General features: G+C 39.9%; 1 protein-coding gene and 1 pseudogene across 5 annotated transcripts in view; both read left to right on the top strand.

Moving 5' to 3' along the window:
* The window catches only part of LOC136858309 (cytosolic carboxypeptidase-like protein 5), a 376851-nt gene that overhangs the window by 67775 nt on the left and 286673 nt on the right, over positions 1-22403 (top strand). For all 5 annotated transcript variants that reach the window (XM_067137753.2, XM_067137752.2, XM_067137756.2 and 2 more), the window contains 2 exons: positions 10211-10356; positions 10441-10591. In XM_067137753.2, the coding sequence (XP_066993854.2) occupies positions 10211-10356; positions 10441-10591 (297 nt within the window). The remainder of the gene's footprint in view (positions 1-10210; positions 10357-10440; positions 10592-22403) is intronic.
* Positions 19612-20312, top strand: LOC136858841 (inactive peptidyl-prolyl cis-trans isomerase FKBP6-like; annotated as a pseudogene).

The following is a 22403-nucleotide window of genomic DNA, read 5'->3' as shown; positions in this document are numbered from 1 at the left end:
TGAAGGCTTCAATCAAACCAAACGCATATTGTTATTCATACCGAGATTTTACTAGTTGTCCAAACAGATTTACGCATATAGGTTGACCTGACTTGTCTAGAGTGACTGGCTGCTGTGGTCTCTCTAACCTTCTGTTAGGATGCTTACTGTGTTGACATAGATCTCAAGTTGCAAGTAATTTACTTATACTCCTTCCCATATTCCTCTACACAAAATTCCCTTGAATTGCATAAAGAACGTTGTTTGCCCCAAAATGACAGATTTTATTATGGCAATTTCATATCTTCCTGTAATGACTTTGGTACACAAACTTTAAATTGATCAGAATGACACTTCCTTGACAGGAAACCACTGCTTAGTTTGTACTCGTGTTTACCTTCCTTTACTACATCTGCCTCCTTATCTCTTAGCAAGGTCAGGATAGCATACATTTCATCCCCCTTCTCTTGTTCCAACCTGAGATGACGTAACCGGTCCCGTTCTATCATGTGATCAGTTACACTACCCACACATACCAGTATTCCTTCTCTTATCTCTACATACCTGGTCTCCATATTGCCTGATAGATTCATACTGAGGAAATCGGCCAAGACGTTATCTTTACCTTTAGTGTGTCTAATAGTAAAGTCATATTCACTGATAGCCAAAATCCACCTTGTCATTCTATTACTTGTTAACTTTCATGTCATAATAAATACTAATGCCTGGTGATCTGTCCTTATCTCAAAGTTATTTCCTAATACATACATCCTAAACTTACTTAACGAATAAATAATGGCTAAGAACTCAATTTCCATAATGGTATACCTATTTCTGTCAAGCTGAGTCCCCGACTTGCCAAGGAAACAATACCCAAATTTCCTTCATCATCCCTCTGGCATAAACATCCGGAAATATCCTTTTCCGATGCATCTGTCATGAGGATGAACTCACGATCACGCATAGGGTATTTTAACATAACGGCATCATTAAAACTTTTCTTCAGCATAAGGAATGGCTCATCATGTTCAGCCGTCCACTTCCATTTAGCTCCGCCTTTCATTAATCCTCTAAATGGCTCTAACAATGCTGAATACTGAATAACAAAACGTCTAAAATAATTGCAAACCCCCCTCAAAATGATTTTAACTGTTTAACATTACGTGGAGTACTCTTCTCTAATCTTGTTTGTTGTGGTTTTTACCCCCTGTGCAGATACAGTGTGCCCCAAAAATGTAATCTCTTGTGTGCAATATGTTAACTTTTCCAGGTTTAATGTGAAGCCCCCCTCTCTAATTTTCTGTAAAACTACACTATGTGATCAAAAGTATTCGGACACCCCCAAAAACATACTTTTTTCATCTTAGATGCATTGTGCTGCCACCTACTGCCAGGTACTCCATATCAGCGACCTCAGTAGTCCTTAGACATCGTGAGAGAGCAGAATGGGGTGCTCCGCGGAACTTACAGACTTAACGTTGTCAGGTGATTGGGTGTCACTTGTGTCAAAAGTCTGTACGCGAGATTTCCACACTCCTAAACACTCCTAGGTCCACTCTTCCTGATGTGATAGTGAAGTGGAAACGTGAAGGGACACGTACAGCACGAAAGCATACAGGCTGACCTCGTCTGTTGACTTGACAGTGACCGCCAGCAGTTGAAGAAGGTCGTCAAGTGTAATAGGCAGGCATCTATCCAGACCATCACACAGGAATTCCAAACTGCATCAGGATCCACTCCAAGTACTATGACAGTTCAGCGGGAGGTGAGAAAACTTGGATTTCATGGTCGAGCGGCTGTCCATAAGCCACACATCACGCAAGTCAATGCCAAACGACGCCTCGCTTGGTGTAAGGAGTTTAAACATTGGACGATTGAACAGTGGAAAAACGTTGTGTGGAGTGATGAATCATGGTACACAATGTGACGATCCGATGACAGGGTATGGGTGTGGCGAATGCCCGCTGAACGTCATCTGCCAGCGTGTGGAGTGCCAACAGTAAAATTCGGAGGCGGTGGTGTTATGGTGTGATCGTGCTTTTCATGGAGGGGGCTTGCACCCCTTGTTGTTTTGCGTGGCACTATCACAGCACAGCCCTACATTGATATTTTAAGCACCTTCTTGCTTCCCACTGTTGAAGAGCACTTCGGGGATGGCCATAGCATCATTCAACACGATCGAGCACCTGTTCATAATGCACGGCCTGTGGCGGAGTGGTTACACGACAGTAACATCCCTGTAATGGACTAGCCTGCACATGGTCCCGACCTAAATCCTGTAGAACACCTTTGGGATGTTTTGGAACGCCAACTTCATGCCAGGTCTCACCGACCAACATCACTACCTCTCCTCAGTGCAGCACTTCGTGAAGAATAGGCTGCCATTCCCCAAGCAACCTTCCAGCATCTGATTGAACGTATGCCTGCGAGAGTGGAAGCTGTCATCAACGCTAAGGGTGGGCCAACACCATATTTAATACCAGCATTACCGATGGAGGGTGCCACGAACTTGTACGTCATTTTCAGCCAGGTCTCCGGATACATTTGATCACATAGTGTATGTCCAGATGTTCTATGAGTTCATCAAAAGTGTGGGATGCTCTTACCACATCATGAATGTACATAGTCACAAAATCCCGTGTATCCTGACCTAAAATTCTAGACATAGCACAAATCAACGCTGCGGAAGATGTTTTTGTCCCAAATGGAACCCTGGCGAATGGATACAAACAGTTGTTATATGCGAAGACTATGAGAGGGATCACTGGGATATGTGTTTAATTGACTGTACAGTTGAAGGTGTGCAGTAAAACTACCTCTCTCTATAATATTTATCCATTTACACAGGTGAAAAGTTATTTGTTGCCTAATGGCAACAGTATGCAGTAGAGGGTTAAAGAAATCAGATAGGTTGGCTTTTTTCATGTTTCTTGCATTAAGAGTATAAACCTCCTTTTGCAAACTTAGTAGTGAATTCAAAACATTTTCACTACAACTTTTCATACTGATGTAATGCCTACACACACTGATTGCACTTAACACTTCACTCAGTTCAGGTGTTTCAAGATTCAAGTCGTTATCTCCATCTCCAACACTGTTACTATCGCTTGTAGCTGGTCCATCACCACCGCGTTATTGGCATACATCAGCAATAATCTCTTCATCGAGTAGCTCTCCACATACAGCCAGATTTTCATCGAAATGCACAAAAGTATCAAATTCCAAACCCTCCAGTAGCATTAGCTCATTGAAAGACAAACATTCGTCCCCATAATCATCATTAGAGGCAGCCTCTTCTAGTAAAACACCAGCTTTACTGAAACAGTTGCTGATTGTGGAGGATGACACCTGCTTCCAGGTAGCCGAAATAAAGTCCATGGCTTGTAGCAAATTAATGAAGAGAGGTTCATTTCCTGCATCACTCAGTGTTATTAAATGTTGAACCAGCATTTTTCTATAATGCACTTTGAAATTTGCAATGATGCCTCAATCAAGTGATTGTAGAACACTGGTACAGTTAGGAGGAAAAAATTCCACTCGGACATTCTTCAGAACGATTTGAGAGGGATGTGCTGCACATCGATCCGTAAGGAGGAGGATCTTCTTCTGTTTCTTTTTCATTTTAATGTCCAGTTTTTTCAACCACTGTTCCATTAGAAGCATAGTCATCCAAGAATTTCTGTTGGATTCATATTCCGTAGGTTTTGTTTTTGCACCCTTAAAACACCTTGGATTCTTCGATTTTCCTATCACAAGTGGAGGAAGTTTGTCAGATCCATCTACATTGGTGGTGAGAAGTACTGTTACATGAATTTTACTTTTCTTCCCTCCACGGCATGAATCACCTTTTTCAGCTAATGTTTTATTAGGAAGGAGATTGTAGAATAGGCTGGTCTCATCACATTTGTAGATGTTTAGAGGCTGATCATCGCTACGATACCGACAGAACCTCTTCTTTCCAGTGTTGCACTATGACGTCGTCCACAGCTTTTGAGTCACCACAAATTGTTCTCCATGTGATTCCATGACAATCTTTAAATCCTTGCAACCATCCTGATGAAGCCTTGAAATCAGCAGTGATACTCATAATTTTTGCTAAATCTATCGTTTTTGCCTTCAGCATGTTGCCGCTAATTGGTAGAGCTGCAGCCCACTCATGCTGGAACCATGTGAAAAGTGCTTTCTCCAAATCTACGTACCTCCTTCTTGCTGATGGCTGTGCTTTGCTGATTTTGAACCCAGTTTTAAGAACTCATCCAAAATAGCGTTTCTTTTACTGATGACTGTACATAGCGTGCTATAAGCAATTCTTAAGTCTGAAGCAATCAGTTTTGGTTTTGTGTGGATTAGCGTCCACTTCTCGTATAAATTTTACTTTTTCATCTAGGGTATAACTTTTCCTTTTTCTGTTCTCCATGGCTAATCGAAAGCAACTGAATGACAAAATACTGTAACACCAGATACCGGCATTGTGGACATTTTACTTCTCCATTGTTCCCACAAAAGAAATTCTGATATTCAAACAAATTTACTGTATTTTCTTTTGTTTCTGCACTGAAACCGCCCACTTTGCTTGTAATGTATCTTAATCTTTGGCAGCATTGTGAAGGTCAAAAACGACGAAGGTAAAGGAGGAGCGAGATAGAGAGCAAAAGGGACTCTCTCGGTTGGCCTTTGTTAAGCCGCTAGTAAGTAAGGGTCAACAATGTTACTCGGCGAAACTCTTTTTCTTCTGTTTCAGCACCGAAACCCGACCCCTCTACTTCCGCCTACGCCGACAAAGAGGAATCTTCGTAAATACAGTAGTTTGCTTTAAAAAAAAACGTGCTCATTACAATTACGTAAAACTCAGTTATATTTCACTGACACTTAATACGTATAACAGCGAATTACGTATAAACGGATTCCGTATAAATAAGGTTCAATTAACACGCCTTTAAATTATATTTTGCCGGGACCTAAAGGAAATTACCTGCAGTCGCTTAAATGCGGCCAGTATCCAGTATTCGGGAGATAGTAGGTTCGAACCCCACTGTCGGCAGCCCTGAAAATGGTTTTCCGTGGTTTCCCATTTTCACACCAGGCAAATGCTGGGGCTGTACCTTAATTAAGGCCACGGCCGCTTCCTTCCCACTCCTAGCCCTTCCCTGTCCCATCGTCGCCATAAGACCTATCTGTGTCGGTGCGACGTAAAGCAACTAGCAAAAAAAAAAAAAAAAGGAAATTACCTACAAATACGAATTACGCAGAACAGAGTTAGGTATAAAACGGGTTCAACTGTATTTATCAAACATTATACGTTGTCTTTCACGACCTTGTACATTTTCATCCCAAAACTTGTCAATGAACTTCTCTTTAAATTCTCCTAAATTTGACATAATATTACGGTATGCTTCCCATTAGATAATATTATCCCTCAACTTACTTGCAAATCTTTTCTTGACTAGTTTTACAAATTCCATAGGAATGAACTGTTTTCCAGAAAACTTGGGCAAATCTTAGTCCCTACTGAATAAACCACTCATTACTACCACTGCTCTTGCAATCTATCTCCTCTAATTTCTTGGCATAGTACTCTCTGGCAATTCAAAACTTTTTCTTCTGCTAATCTCTCAGCATTCTCTTTCATTATTTTCAATTCTTCCTGTAATTTTTCTTCCTTTTCTGTCACCTTCTGTGACAAAGTTTCCTGTTTGTTCTTTAGTTCACTGACCCGCCCAAGTTTCCTTTCCATCTGTTCATCTCTACTGGTACATTCCTTCGTATCTTGCACAACTGCATTGTGGATCTTGTCTAATCTTTTCTCTACGATCTCATGAATTTCTTCCCGATTACTAGAAATCTTATTACCGGGCGAGTTGGCTGTGTGTGTAGAGGCGCGCGGCTGTGAGCTTGCATCCGGGAGATAGTAGGTTCGAATCCCACTATCGGCAGCCCTGAAAATGGTTTTCCGTGGTTTCCCATTTTCACACCAGGCAAATGCTGGGGCTGTACCTTAATTAAGGCCACGGCCGCTTCCTTCCAACTCCTAGGCCTTTCCTATCCCATCGTCGCCATAAGACCTATCTGTGTCGGTGCGACGTAAAGACCCTAGCAAAAAAAAAGAAAAAAGAAATCTTATTGCTTAACTGTACGATATTGTTACTATTTTCTGTACATGTTTCCCTTGACTTGCTTGCTCTGAGTACGAAGATTACTCCGACTCAACTCTATTTCACCTCTAATATCAACACACTCTTTATTTAACTTATTTTCTAACTTAGATATTTGATCAGTTACCTCTAATAGTATCTATCTTACTATTTAATGATTCGCTTAACCCATCTATTTTACTATTGATCACATTAAAATTTTGTTATTACTACCAATTAATTCTTCCATCTGTTTACTACTACTACTACCACTACTATTACTACTCATTTGTTCCATTTTGCTACTTAACTGTTTACTACTTTTTTGCTGAGCTTGGTCATTCTGGACATCAGCAAATTAAAAGTTGTAGGTCTATCCCCCCTGAGACTTCTTTTCGAATTTCAGTGTGCTTCTCAACTTCTGCACTTTCCTGAATTTTCTCAGAACCTTCCACCATGGTCGTCAACTCCCTATTCTCAACCTCACCTTAGATGTCCGTAGAAGCAATAGCCTCCTCGTCATGTGACTTGCTATTGTCTTCCTTGTCCATCTTTGGTTCTCTTGTAATAGTACGCGATCTCAAATTGATTTCCCTTTTCAAATCCCTTGACATGTGCCCAAAATACAAATATGTAACACAAAATTACACTCCTCAAATTTACCGGTTATAATTCCGTTGGTTTAGATGTGCATATTCTTCCCAAAATCAACCTATAGTTAGCTGTCATTCAGAACAAGTTCTGAATTATTCGAGCTCCACGTTGTGGTGACACTTTGTGATTAAAAGGGTCACAAATACATGTAACAGTACTTAGGATGAGAATCTTAAATACTCGAGGGTGTAGGGTAATAAGCTTACTTTGACAGCATAACATACAGGTTCTGGGAAAAGGACATTGATGTTTGGTTTCTCAACTAAAATTTGAGGTTATCTGATCTACCATTGAAATAAAACAATTAATTTTATTTGATACTAAACAAAATATATTCTTTAAATTTTGAATTTAAATGGTGAGACTTGCTGCGATAATTTGAATGACAATGTCAAATTCCTAAATAACAACAGAAAGAAACTCTAGGCATTGCATTTGAAATTCTCTTGACCGGACATTTGAAAGCAATACAAGAAATTTACCCCTCACTGTTTCACTTAACAGTACCTTGAACACTTTGAGTGTTATTATGATGTATTCCTGTGAATTGGTATCAGGTGTAGGTATCTCAAACCTAATTTGGTGAAGTATCCTTTTAGTTTCACAAATGAGATATAGCATGGCTTGAAAATATAACCACACTTCACTTCACTTTACCATTAATTCACTGATAACTTTTAGTCTGCATTACGACAACTCAATATTCAGCTGTCACCGAACTGACACAAGAACTCGACCGAATAGACACTTCAAACATATAATCCATCTGGTCACTGACAACTACGTATCCATGTCACTGACTGTGGTAAGGCTCTACCTCCCACTGACTCACTGACCAACTGTGGCCTCGCTCTCCATATTACTGACTATTGCACTGTTCACCATCCATCTGACTGACCACTATAGGATACTCCTCCTTATATAGACACTAGTTGTCACATGGTATTACACCCACGTTATGGTTAAACAGTCGATGACCTCACTCACACCCAGCTCCAAAGTGTTACAGATTGTGTCGAAATAGCCTCAGGCAGACCCCAAGGCACCGGACTCCTCAAATGATCTCGTTCTTCTAAATGCAGGCGATGATGTGCGGGTATTTAATCCTCAAAGTGGCAGTCATTTTTCCTATAGTGGCAGCGATATTTTACCGGTGTTGCAGACTCTTAGTATAAATTGTGTTAAAAATCGTTGACATGTAATACATACATAAACAGCACACCCTTTTATCCTCAGAAGTACAAGGAATAAGATGATGATGATGATACTAAAGCTGTTATTTATCATCCAAAAAATGTAAGACCAAAAATATATTGAATGTTTATATTATTTGTTTTTGCAAAAGTTTTGCTATATATAATATTTTTATATGTAGGTAAATTTAAAAAATTACATATATGAAGGGAGCACCAGTTCATAGTAAATAGTTGTGTACTGGTATATAGTTTATAATACTGTTCTTAGCTGGAAAAAATATACAACAATATATACAACAATTGTATGCTACCACTTGTACATTTCACGAAGAGTCACTTGGGTTGGGTCCTTTCTTTTTACTCCACGATTGTCAGGCCTCCAGAAGTGCACTAGTTTATGATAACACCCGTGGTGAATACCACCATTACATCCTGGACACCAGAATGTAGACCACTTCTTCTTCTTTTCTTGCAAGCACACAATACATAGGCGATTGTTATTCTGTAGAAATTTTTCAAGAGCATTTGAGGGGCCTCCTGCATGACCTGTTGGCCTCACAACTGGAATTGGGAATTTTTCATTTAGCAATCCCCTAACTATACTGACCATGAAGTCTCATTTTGCTAAAGGCTTATCAGTGTTCTTTATGTACAGGATGTATGCGTCAAATAATGTCATATGTAGAAGATTTGAAAAAATTTGCTTCCAGTACCTTCTGGTCGGTTTGGAACAAGTGGCATGGTAAATGCACCTATCTTTATTATCTACACCTCCCATGAAGATATTGTACTTTTGAATCAGTAGTGGTTTCAACCCTTCATTTCCCTTTCAACTCCTTACAACATTGTCCTCAGCGTGACATCCAGTTGTGAGACAATAAACTGGTTTCCGTGTGTTATTTTCTTTATAAGCAACCAGTATGTATACCTGCGAAGGGCAACGCAACAGTTCAGCAAACGTTTGATCTCTTGGCCACTTGTTTGCCCAGTAGGGGGTGATTTATGACAGTAGTGGACTTTAAAACAGAAGTTCTCATTCCCCAACAGAAATCTTCACAGGTCTGTTGCCAATGCACCTCAAATTAAGTAGACATCAGTCTCATTTCTCAGTTCAGACAATTTGCACGTGCTCTGTTTGCTGTTTGAAAGTCTTGCAATATTTGTGAAGTGTATAGCTTCATGTAATGTAGAAGCAGGGGGAATCAAACCCACAAATTAGCGCACCATAAGATCGTGAATTAAATCAGTCATTGCACAGAAACGATCCTCAACCAAGCATCAGTAGCACTGATACTCGACCAAATAGTACTGGTTTAGTGCCCACGAGTGATACTCGACCGAATAGTACTGGTTCGGTGCCCACGAGTAGTAGTAGTAGTAGTAGTAGTGGTGGTGGTGGTAGTAGTAGTTCTGCGAAGAAAAGAAAGGAGACTAAAACTTTAAGTAAGCAAAGTCAATGGCTGACATGCAATGCATACGAATACATCACGAAGAACAACATAGGCGAGGGTTATTATTATTCTTTCTTCGTTATGACCAACTAAGGAGTGTGATTGAACTTATTTAGCTGATGTCGTTATCTTTTTCTTCTCCCAAAATCTCTTTTATCTTCTCGCTGTAGCTTTTCTTGCGATCTTCTGGCCAGGTTTTGTTGGTGTTAGTGCTTGGATGATGTTTAAAGCAGTGATTGTTGGCTAATTTTCTGATCTTAGATCTGTCTAACACAGTCTTATATGTGATGTCTATTTCCTGAAGATCTTTTCCAACTTTGAGCAGCCAATTGTTTTTTTTACTTTCATTGATAGGGCAAGGTTCAGAATTCTTTTGATCAGTCTCTGATTAGTCATTCTGAAAATATTATTATTATCATCATCATCTTCTTCCCAGTCCATAATTCACAATTTTACTTTCCTTTCTTTACTGAAATCGAGACATTGATATTAGCTGCATAAAGTAATATTTTAATAGGTTTACTTTGATATGAATTCAAGCATAGTATTTAGGGAGACATGCTATTTGTATTTAAAATAGCTCATGGCAATCGTTTACGGCTATTTGAAAGTTCCTTGTCGAGTTTATTTGCCAATTTCTTCTGTCTTTTTTCTTTCTTTCTTTTTCTTCTTTCTTTCATTCTTCCTTCTAACGTTTTGAGCGTCAGGATTATAGAAAGAAACTGTTGTTCTTGATTATCATGCTTTTTGAATTTGTATCGATTTAAACTTTGGATACATGTTTTCTTTCTTTTTACAGGGGGTGCACCATTTTCCTTGGTAAAGTTGAATATTGTCAATTTGAATAAGCAGTCAAAGATGTATAGCCAAGGCATGGCACCTGTATATCGAATGATACCAGGTCGCGCTCATTGGGAAAGGATAAAGGATAAGCCTACTTACGTTGTTAGTGTTCATTACATTTTAATTGAATTATATTGTTCCTTCACTTCTTCATAATAATGTGATGTAATTATGCTGTTTACTTAGAGTGAAGACAATGTGTTCATCCTGAGCTTCAAGTACCGCACCTTGGAGAATCTGCGAGCTGTTACCTATTTTGCATTTACGTATCCATATTCGTATTTAGAAGTGCAGAACATGTTGAAAGGAATAGATGCACGATTTAAGAATTTGGAAGGTAAGTAGGTGGCATGAATCCACAGCTTTTGAACAGTTCATATGTGCTCAGGTAAGAATGTTAACAGGTGTGAAATATGTATATGTCTACGAATACACGTAAAGGAATGATATGGATCCAAAATTTCAGCTGCAAAGGAATAAACTCCAATCCTCCACTGATGAAGGCTGCAGCCAAACGTGTTTTGGACCCATGTCTCTCTTATTTCAGTTATAACATATTTTGGTTGTGTTAGATTAACTTTACATACTGTAATTTAGTATTACAGTAGAACTCGTTTTGACGTGCCCGCTCTTAAGAAATTCTCGCTTTTAACGAAGATTTTTGTAAGGCCCAGCCAAATTGCCATAAGCACAATGTTATTTAAAACCCCTTCTAACGAACCACACATCCCGTTGTAATGAAATTTTGCGATAAGATACTTTTTCTAAACTTGTTTTAAATGTTAATTAACTTCCTTTTTCATGTAATCTCAGTCTGAAGTTAATGCGCTAAATAAAAGCACTCCTTGAGTGATGTTTGTAACGGTGATAAATTGGCACGGCCTTTGGAAATCGTGTTGTCGACAAGCAGCAATCACTGTCATGCTAGACGCTGTTGGTTGATTATGTCCATTGAACTGTAGGTAGTACTGGAATGACGGCTGTATGGGAGCGAAGTGTGGTTTCCGGTGAGACTAGGTATTCGGCCTGGAGGCATAACTGACATACGCTTACATGCCGTGAGGCACAATTAACTTCACGAAATATAAACATTTAGGTGGAAGATCTCTTACAAACTTCACGTGATTTACGGTGAACGGTATATTTCAGAAGATTAAAAGCAATGAGAAACTGAAAATGGCTATGGATATTGAACAAACTGAAAATGTATTCTCAAACAAATACGGAATAAGTAGAAAGTCGTGCCTTCCATGGCTTACGCTGCCTGAACCGTCCACGATAGAATCCAAGTAGCCTATAAGCATAGAAATGTAGAGCTGTTCAAGCTTTACAAAAAGGTCTGTGAGAGCATATACTTATCTCCAACCGTTTGCCCTTTAGATTTATTTTAGTTCATAGTTGGCGGTTAAAAAAAAATAAAAATAAAAAATAAATAAAAAAAAACACTTTTCAAATAAACGAATAAATGAATAAAGAAAGAGATTTTTCCCAAATTGTACACCCAAATAAAGTGTTTAACCTCCTCTAGGACTCATTAAGGATTAAAATAACCTTTAAAGTACATAATTTGCATGAACGGTTCGAGAGTGAGAACCGTTTTAGTCGGGGTAGGTTGCTAGTTAACATTAAAATATCCATTTTAAAATATTAATTTCATATCGTACATCAAGCCTGCAAGATTTCTACAGTCATATGTTACAGCATCCATAATAATGGCAATCAGTAGTAGTAGTAGTAGTAGTAATAATAATAATAATAATAATAATAATAATAATAATAATAATAATAATAATAATAATAATAAAAATGATTCTGGACTCAATAACAGATTTCACCTCTGTGAATAGCAGTCTTGACTCTGTCCTTTCGAAGCACAAACAAAATGTATACTATTGTGAACGTTCATGCGCCGATCAACCAAGCGAGCAAGAGAGACCCAGAGGGAACTGATAGATTCTGGAAAAGAACTTGAGGAGATTTTATCCAAGATTCCAGACAAACATACCCTAATCATGCGTGGCGATTTCAATGCCCAGGTAGGCAAAGAGAGAAAGTTCCGAAACATCGTTGGAAACTATCCTGCTCACCAGAGAACAAATCGTTATGGAGAAAGGCTAATAGAGCTGTGTAAGGCATTTAACCTCGTAATGAAGTCTACTGCTTTTAAACACCTGCCCAAGAAACAGAAGACCTGGAAATCCCCAAATCACCACCTTGGTGAATTCCAGATTGATCATGTCGCGATCGCACGGAAGGCTCAAAGAGAAATGCAGAATGTTAAAGTTCTAAGACAAGCAAAACTGGACTCAGATCACTATCTGTCCAAGATAAAAATCAAACTGTTCCCGAGAAACACAAGGAGAGGATTGAAAGATTTGATAGAGAAAAACTAAGATCTAACCATGAGTTCACTCAGAAACTAAAATCGATGGATGCAGAGAACTGGGAACAACTGCGCGAGGCCCTGGTCAAAACAGCTAAAGAGACGGTTCAGCTTACTAAGCCCAGGAAGCATGCTTGGTGGAACAGTGAATGCGATGCAGCGATGAGGCAAAGACAGTTAGCCTGGCAGAAATGGAACTCGCTAAAGAACCAAGTCAACTGGACAAACTTCTTGAATGAGAGAAAGTGTGCAGCAAAAACCATCCGCAGCGTTAAACGTGCTTTTGATAAACACCAGCTGGCTCAAATTGAGCAGGATTTCAAGAAGAACAATACATGCGACTTTTATAAAACATTTAAAAGCAACTTGAGGAAATACGACCCACCGAGCCTACAGTCCAGGGATTCCAATGGAAACCTGGCCCATAACGACAAGGAAAACTGCCGGATCCTTGCAAAATACTTCAAATCCCTTCTTAACTGTGAGGCCCCAATGTCCAGATTCACATTTGAAGATAAAACAACAGTTCACCAAGATTCAGCTCCACCTACGAAAGAGGAAGTCAGACAGATTATCTAATCCTTGAAGAATAATAAAGCGCCGGGTGAAGATTCGATAATAGCTGAATTGTGGAAGTTTGCTAGTGACAATGTAGTGGAAAAATTAACGGACATCATACATGAAATCTGGAACACTGAAAGACTTCAAAGTGACTGGACTTCTGCCCTAATCCACCCACTTCATAAGAAAGGCGACAAGTCGGATGTTAACAACTATCGCGGCATCTCCCTCCTACTTATAACCTACAAAATTCTCTCGAAAGCTCTTCAAATCAGGGCAGAAGAACAGCTAGATCCAGAGCTGGGTGATTACCAAGGAAGTTTCAGGGAGGACGGTCATGTGTGGAGCAGATTATGAATCTGAAATCTGTCCTTTCATATCTGAAACTAAGGAGCAAGCCTTTCGTAGTACCGTTCATCGACTTTAAGAAGGCCTTTGATTCAATTGATAGAACTACCCTACTTCAGATCTTAAAGGAATTTGGCTTGGACGGTAAAACAAGAGTGATCATCCAACAGACTCACACCAGCACCATCTCAAAAGTGAAGTTTAGAGGAGAGATTTCAGAGGCCTTTGAAATACGGACAGGAGTTGGGCAAGGAGATGGTCTCTCACCTCTGTTGTTCAACTGCGTTCTTGAGAAAGTGATCCGTGAATGGCGCAGAGAAATGAGTTATGAAGGAGTCTAAAGCGGAGTCAGACTAGGCCACAAGAACAAGAGCCTTTTAATTGACTGTCTAGCATTTGCAGATGATCTCGCGGTTTTCGCTGATTCCTTGGATGTGGGCACGAAGCAGATCAACCAGCTGCAAAGGCGGGCCTCCAAATCTCCTTTCAGAAAACGAAATTCATTACAAACATCAAACTGGCTCCAAGTGAGCTAGAAGGGGCTCACGGAAAAGTCAAGCAAGTTGAAAAATTCAAGTATCTTGGTCAGTGGATAGAACCTAACTTGTCCGAAAAAGAAGCCTTTTCTTCACGCATGAATAAAATGGAAATGGCTTACCATCTGACTAAAAGTGTCTATAACAAAAGATCTATATCTCTGAATGCAAAAATCAAACACTATTGCACTGTTATCCGGCCAGAGGCTCTATATGCAGTGGAATGTCTCGCCATGAACAAGAAAGGTATGATGGAGAAATTGGAGGCCAAGGAAAGAAAGATTTTGAGAAAAATCTTAGGTCCAGTCAAAGACAACGGCGAGTTGAGGAGACGGCACAACCAGGAGTTGTACTCGCATGTGGAGAAAATAACTGATGTGATGCGAAAAAGGAGGATTATTTTTTATGGACACATGGCCCGAATGAACTCAACACGGTTAACCAACCGCATTTTCACTTTCCTCCAAGAGAAAAAGGCAAAAGGGGCATGGTTCAGTGAGGTACAGAAAGATCTGCAGGAGATTGGGATCTCATTTGAAGATATCCAGGAGCATGTCCCGCTTAAGAAAAAGCTCCAAGAACATCAGTTTCCTACCAAAGCCGAAGATGAAAACTGGAAAGGCAAGGACAGAAGAGCGAAAGGAGCAGCACCGTATACGAATGAAGGAATACTGGATCGACATGAAAGCTCAAGGGAAACAGTTGGAATGACGTGGTCCTTAGTTGGCCGAAACGAAACAAGAAGAAGAAATATATAAGTAATCCCATAATGAAAAAAGGAGAATCTTCACTTACTATAGATCAATGGTTATGTCTCCAGTGAGGTTAGCTGCCTTAACCTATAGCCGCAGCGCTTATTACACAGGCTAGGCATTTCCGTCTCGTGGCTCTAATGGCTGCTTAGGAATTGTGTGGATGGCGTGGACTGAAAAGTATCTCCAGCCCAGTGTTGCCAACTTATATTTTCAAGATCTGCTAAATACTGCTAAAATTCCTCCAAAATATCCAATCTCAAATAATGAGCAATAAAAATGAGCAGTAATAATCATAATAATAAATAATGTTTGTCCAACCCTTGTCCCGTTTCTCTACGGGGCCGGGTATGAGGTGAGATGAATCTGTCGTGGTGGGTTTGTATGACCGGATGCCCTTCCTGACGTCAACCTCATCCGAGGAGTTAATGAGATGAAGTTAACGATATGATAGTAGGGAGAGGGTGAAACCCGGTGCCGGCACGTAGCCTACTCCTGTCGAATAGCACCAAGGGGTCTGCTCAAAGCTTAACGTCGCCATTCGACGGACGAATCACCATCAACAGCGTCGTATGAGCACTGCAGAGAGGTTTGGAATTTAATCCAGGCTTTTGGCACGCAATCTAGTGATTAGAAATTGTATACCACCACCTCTCCTACCCTGCCGGCCAACATTCTGATAATAATAATAATAATAAACTCATCTGTGAGTTTCACTGGGATTAACCCCCTGCCTGCGAGCCGGCGAGCTAAAACTTGTAGGTGTTTTACTGCCAGGTACCAACTAGGTGAATCCCCTACCTCAAGGGCCACACACAGAACAGAACAGGCCAGTTCATTAAATGGTCTTCCTTCATAGCACAGATATAAATGCTACTCTCTCACAGTTTAATTATCTGTCGTCATTCGTCAACTAAGAGATACGTACCCTTTCCCCACGCATTACAAATTTACGATACCATGATGTCATAACATCAAATCCAAATAACATATTTTCCTCATGTGACTGCTAGCTCCTGACAAGAAATACGGAATAGCTCGGAGACAGACTGGAGTACAAATTTTTAAAAAACGTAAAAAGCATGAAATTTTGCCTCTTGGGCTTGAAGGATAGTTGTTTATCACACATGTAGCAAGAATTGTCTGGATGATTTACACTATTGAAACATAAAAATAAGAACAATGTTCAGCACAATGTTCAGTATGACTTCAATACTGGCTGTCTGCTAACTATAGCAATGCAATATCTAAATATCATCATCTTCTTCGTACTTACTTAGACTTCGCACCAGCGCTAAATCCATTCACTGAATTGATCTTAGTTGTACTGATAGACGGAAGTGAATGTTTACCGACATACATTTACTGTTCACCTTGGAAGTAGGAAAAGTTTTAAGTACATACCAATCTTAATAGTTACGGCCATTTTCCTATTGGAGCATATAGTGTTAGTAACATTTCTTTAGCACACGGACACGAAGGTGCTACATCTTCACGCCAGTGCAATCTATTACAGTGTCCTCCTACGAACAAACTAGACCATATCACTAATAAAGGATTAGGCATGCCGATTATTATATTTTGATTTTGCAGTCATTAAAACTTTTTGTCATCGTTCTGTTATTTGAACTGTCAGATGATACACTGATCAGCCAGAACATAATGACCACCTACCTAATAGCTTTTATGTCCACCTTTGGCACGGATAACAGCTGCAATGCATCTTGGCATGGAAGCAGTGAGGCCTCAGTAGATTGTTGGAGGGAGTTAGCACCACATCTGCACACACGTCACCTAATTCCCATAAATTCCAGGGAAGGGGGGCGATGAGGTCTGACACCACGTTCAGTCACATCCCAGATGTGTTTGATCAGGTTAAGATCTGGCGAGTTGAGCAGCCAGCACATCAATTGCAACTCGCCACTGCGTTCCTCGAACCGCTCTGTCGCACTCCTGGCCTTGTGACATGGCGCATTATCTTGTTGAAAAATGCCACTGCAGTTGGGAAACATGATCATCATGAAGGGGTGTACGTGGTCTGCAACCAGTGTATGATACTTCTCGGCCATCATGGTGTCTTGAACGAGCTCCACTGGACGTGTGGATGCCCACGTGAATGTTCCCCAGAGCATAATTGAGCCACCGTCGCCAGCTTGTCTCCGTACCGCAGTACAGATGTCAAGGAGCTGTTCCCCTGGAAGACAACAGTTTCGCACCCTCCCATCGCTATGATGAAGAAAGTCTCGGGATTCATCAGACCATGCAATGCTCTGTCACTGCACCAACGTCCAATGACGATGGTCATGTGCCCATTTCAGTCGTAGTTGCTGATGTCATGGTGTTAACATTGTCACATGTATGGGTCATCGGCTGCGGAGGTACATCCTTAGGAATGTTTGGTGCACTGTGTGTTTAGTCACACTTGTACTCTGCCTAGCATTAAAGTCTGATGTTAGTTCCGCCACAGTTCGCCGCCTGTCCTTTTTTACCAGTCTGCCCAGCCATAGCCACCCACCTTCACGCAGAATCCCAAGGAATGTAATGCTATTCTTCAGATTACTTCCTTACTTCCTTCATTTGTTTCTTGGAATTACAGCTGCAGACTTCCCTGAAAAGTGAAAGACCTGCTGCATTCCATGGAGGATTATATAGGTACAGTTATCTTGGAACATCCACAGGAAATGGCCAATTTACACCCAGGAAAAGTTTTGGGAGGTTCATTGTGGGTTACTACTTTACTAATGTTCTTAACCTTCATCGGCTAACGTAAATTTTTTAACACTTCGGCTATCGTTGCGGCTGTTAGCCGCACTTGCATCTTTCTAACTGCCAGTGCTATTGTTTAACTTAAATGCATAATAGACAACAGGTCTCTTAAATCAGTATTAGTAAGTACTGTATTAAGTAATAAACTGTATTATTTTTCGGAATGATTTCTTCATTATAACATATTTTAGAAGCTTAAACATCATCACAATTCTTATTGCTCTAAGACATCAATATTCAGTTGGTTTTAGTTCACGTCAATAAGCTGTCTTTTCTTTGTATGCACAATATCAATATGTTGATCATATAAATATAATAAAGGCAAAAAGAAATCATGAAAATTCAAAATATCTATTAGCCAAAGTGTACATGTCCGAACAAAACAAATATACCTCACATATTACAAACAACCAAAACAAAACTTTTATTTTCAGTCACATACTTGTGGGGGATAGCCACCCACCTTCACGCAGAATCCCAAGGAATGTAATGCTATTCTTCAGAAGATGGTCAGCAAGCGGTTAGCTACAGAAGTAGTAGTTGCTGGTCAAGTTTCTAAGTAAGGATGCGTATATTTTATATTATGATAAAAGTTTTATAATATGTACTTATTTGTATTAGACATTAATAATTTTATAGTTAATGTCGGTGAAAACACCTATTTACAAACCAATCCACAAAACAAAATAATAATAACACACACTGACATTGTGACCAAAAGCTGAGACACACTGGCTAACGTGCGGCAGAGAGCCGCCGATCTGACGCCTATATAAACTTAGAAGTCACACTGGGCACCTCCTTGTCGTGGAGACTTTTGGAAACCATTCCGTCTAATGGGGAAGGGTGTAACTTAGGAATACTGGCTCCTTCCAGTACACTGTGATGCGCCGGGTGCGGTACGGCGAGTTGGTTTCAAATTTTGCATCCAACAGCCGCATACGTTAGCCGATGAAGGTTAACTACTGATATCTAAAGTCACTTTAAAAATGTATTTGTGAACGAAAATGTCCCATTTCAAACGTAGAAAAGTGGACAGTGAGTACAGTCTTTTTAAAGAAAAATGGACAGATACCTATTTTTGTACGGAGAACAGTGGAAAATTAATGTGTCTGATATGCAAGAAAGATATTTCAGTTTTTAACTCTTTCCCGTGGGTTGCTTAGCAAAGCATACAGGAGTTGCACATTGTCTCCCGCGGGTTGCTTGGTAAAGTGTATGGATGTTGATTCCCATAGGGAACCTAAAATATTTGTCCCGAATGAGTAAATTTATAATACCAATATAAATGGTCCATTATTGGACATTATAAATTTTCCAGCTAACTCATTCCTGGTTGCCAGCGTTCTGCCCCCATGTGCTAAGTTGGGCTCATCAATTGGTACCTAGCACACCTACCAAGACGCATGGCTAGTGCATACCGTGGAGGCCACTGCTTAGGCTACTTGCCGGTGGCTGTAAGAAAGTTCTAAGGTGCATAATTATTTCCAACTTAAAAGCAGGTAAGGTTTCTTGGAATTACAGCTGCAGACTTCCCCGAAGAGTGAAAGACCTGCTGCGATCTATGGGGGATTATATAGGTATAGTTATCTTGGAATATTCACAGGAAATGGCAAGTTTACACCCAATGTATTATCTCATATCTTAATTGTTATTATTTTGGGTTCATCTATTTATTATATTCTGCTGTTATGAAATATACATCATGGTGACAGAAAGATAGCAATATTATAGCTGAACCTTTTTTTTTTTTTGCTATTGGCTTTACGTCGCACCGACACAGATATGTCTTAGGGCTGCCGACAGTGGGGTTCGAACCTACTATCTCCTGAATACTGGATACTGGCCGCACTTAAGCGACTGCTACTATCGAGCTCGGTATATAGCTGAACTAGTCCATAACATAATGAATTGCAAGTTAAATGAGGAAATTTGATATGTTACATATTTTGTTTGAAAGTCTCCTGGTAATCATCACAATACATCGGTAGATAGAGTAGCAATTTTCAGAATGCAGGAAGTTGAAAACTCGTACAGTGATGAAGATGAAGAAGTCGGCAATTATGAAGATGAGTTAAAGCAGACTCGCAGTAGACTTGTTGATGGAATAAACATTCAGGAACTGTTGAGTACGAATGTGGCTACATTTGAAGTAAATACGAATGTTGAATCAGCTCTAGAAGAGCAGCAGAACAATTATTTTTCCAGTGATGACTTTTTGCAATGTGTGAATTTAGATTGCCTTGGTATTGCTTCTGATGATGAAGAGGAGGAGGAAGGTGCTCCAGGTACCGCTCCTTTCGATAGAATAGGGCAGAAAATGATCAGCTTGGTACCAGATGGAAAAGTTAAAAAGTGGATCAAACGTGAAGGGACTGGCAATGTGGTTCCTAGTGACGCTTTGGTATGGATTCATTACAATTCATACCTAGAGTATGCCGATGAGCCATTCGATTCATTTCTGTGGGGCCGATCAACTAAAATTTGACTAAATCAAGGGAAGTTATCCCGGGATTGGAAATGAAGAAAGCTGAGATTGCACAGTTCCTAATACATCACGATTATGGATTTGGGAAATTTGGAGTTCCTCCCAGGATACCTCCAGAAGCTGAGATTCTGATTCACGTTGAATTAATCAGGTATCTTGATAATGCTACTATAAGTGAGATGGATGCACGTACCAAGGATTGCTGGCTTTCCCAAGATATATAAAACTGCTGAAAGCTTGGTTCTGAAAGGAAAGTGAATGGTGATCGTGCCTAACCTTAAACAGGGTAAAGTTTGAAATTCGTAAATCGCTTTGAAATTGTGTTTCTACCCATCAGGATGGCTTGTGCTGTTCCTAATCCTTTCCACTTGAGAAAGTCAGAACTAATTTATGAACTTTGTATCCGCAAATTAAATTCTACAGGCAATGTCAGAGATGACACTAGCCTGTAAATAATTTTGCATGGCTATTTCTACAATTGATTTAAAAATCCAACAAATTCCACCTTTTTCAATACAAAATACAATGTTGTTGGATTGTTTTTTACAACATATATTTTATTACAGAACTAGTTTTGGTGTTCATTTTGACACCATCATCAGCTGCATAGTACGAGGATGGTTTGAAAAGTTCTCGGAATCACCGCTAGATGTCAGTGTTAGGGCAACGAGGTTCCCGCGCAATAATCACACATCCTTTGTGAGTGAACACGTGGCGCGTCAGTGCTCCAGCTGCAGAAGTGTGGTAATGACGACTCTTTGTTGTTGTTCCCGCATAGTGATTTGTAACAATGGAAAAAACTGAGATTTGAGCAGTGATTAAATACTTTGTGAAGAAAGGTATGAAAGCAAAAGGAAATTCATGCCGAGTTTCAGAACACACTGGGGGATTCTGCTCCTTCATTTTCAACTGTTGTCAAGTGGACCAGCGAGTTTAAATTTGGTCGGGAGAGCTTGGATGATGATCCGCATAGTGGACGGCCAAAAAGTGTTACGACCCCAGAATTTATCGCAAAAGTGCATAAAATGGTCATGGAGGATCGTCGACTGAAAGTGCGGGAGATTGCTGAAGCTGTAGGGATGTCTTCTGAACGGGTATATTATATTTTAACCGAAGAATTGGGTATGAAAAAAATTATCCGCAAGATAGGTGCCGTGGCTCTTGACATTGGACAATAAACGCACCAGATTGGAAATGTCCGAACAAAGTCTGGCCCGTTTTCAGTGCAACCAACATGATTTTTTGCACCGGTTTGTGACTGCAGATGAAACTTGGGTCCACTACTATACCCCAGAGACAAAACAGCAGTCAAAGCAGTGGAAACATGCTGATTCACCACCACCAAAGAAAGCAAAGGCAGTGTGTTCGGGCGGAAAGTTCATGGCCTCAGTTTTCTGGGATGCAAAAGGCATTCTGCTGATAGATTATCTTCCTACTGGCCAAACAATTACGGGGCTATACTATGCAAACCACCTAGACCAACTACAGGAAAAGATACGCGAAACAAGGCCTGGTTTGGCAAGGAAAAAGGTCATCTTTCATCAGGACCACGCTCCGCCGCACACAAGTGTTATTGCCATGCCAAAACTTCATGAACTGGGGAACGAATTGTTGCTACATCCACCTTATTGACCTGATTTGGCACCATCAGACTTTCGTCTATTCCCCAAGCTGAAAATTTTCCTCGGTGGACGGAGATTTTCTACAAGGGAAGAACTGACAGCCGAATTGGAGAGGTATTTTGCAGGCCTAGGGGAATCTCATTTTCGAGATGGGATCAAGGCATTGGAACATCGCTGGACCAAATGCATTAGTCTACAGGGAGACTATGTTGAAAAATAAAAGCAGTTCCACCGAGGTAAGATACTTAATTCTAGTACATTCCGAGAATTTTTCATACCACCTACGTATGTGAAAAAACTTGGCGATATAAACAATGAACAACAAAACAAAAACAACAACATATTGCTATACTTAACTCCTTAATATCTATATTATGCTAGGTTAAAAACACTAATTTGTAACAAGAAAAACCTTGTAAGTCAAAAATATAAAATCTCTGAGTGATGGGTTGTCTTCAAATTCAATAATGGCTATTATTCTATACACTCGTAAATGTCGGGTTCATATATGATCTTAAAATTGAGGAATTAAAGTTGAATACATTCCTTTAATGTTAAAATGTTAATTTCATATATACGTTGTTAGCCATTTGTTGGATAAAAACTTGTTGTGTACAATAAAATTATTAAACTGCGCCATCTTCTTAACTTTGTTGGTGTGCAGAAACGTAGTTTTTATTCTGTAAATATAAT

Source organism: Anabrus simplex, chromosome 1 (assembly GCF_040414725.1).
Source record: "Anabrus simplex isolate iqAnaSimp1 chromosome 1, ASM4041472v1, whole genome shotgun sequence".
NCBI classification, from domain to species: Eukaryota; Metazoa; Arthropoda; class Insecta; order Orthoptera; family Tettigoniidae; genus Anabrus; species Anabrus simplex.
This window is presented reverse-complemented; position numbering and strand designations above follow the sequence as displayed.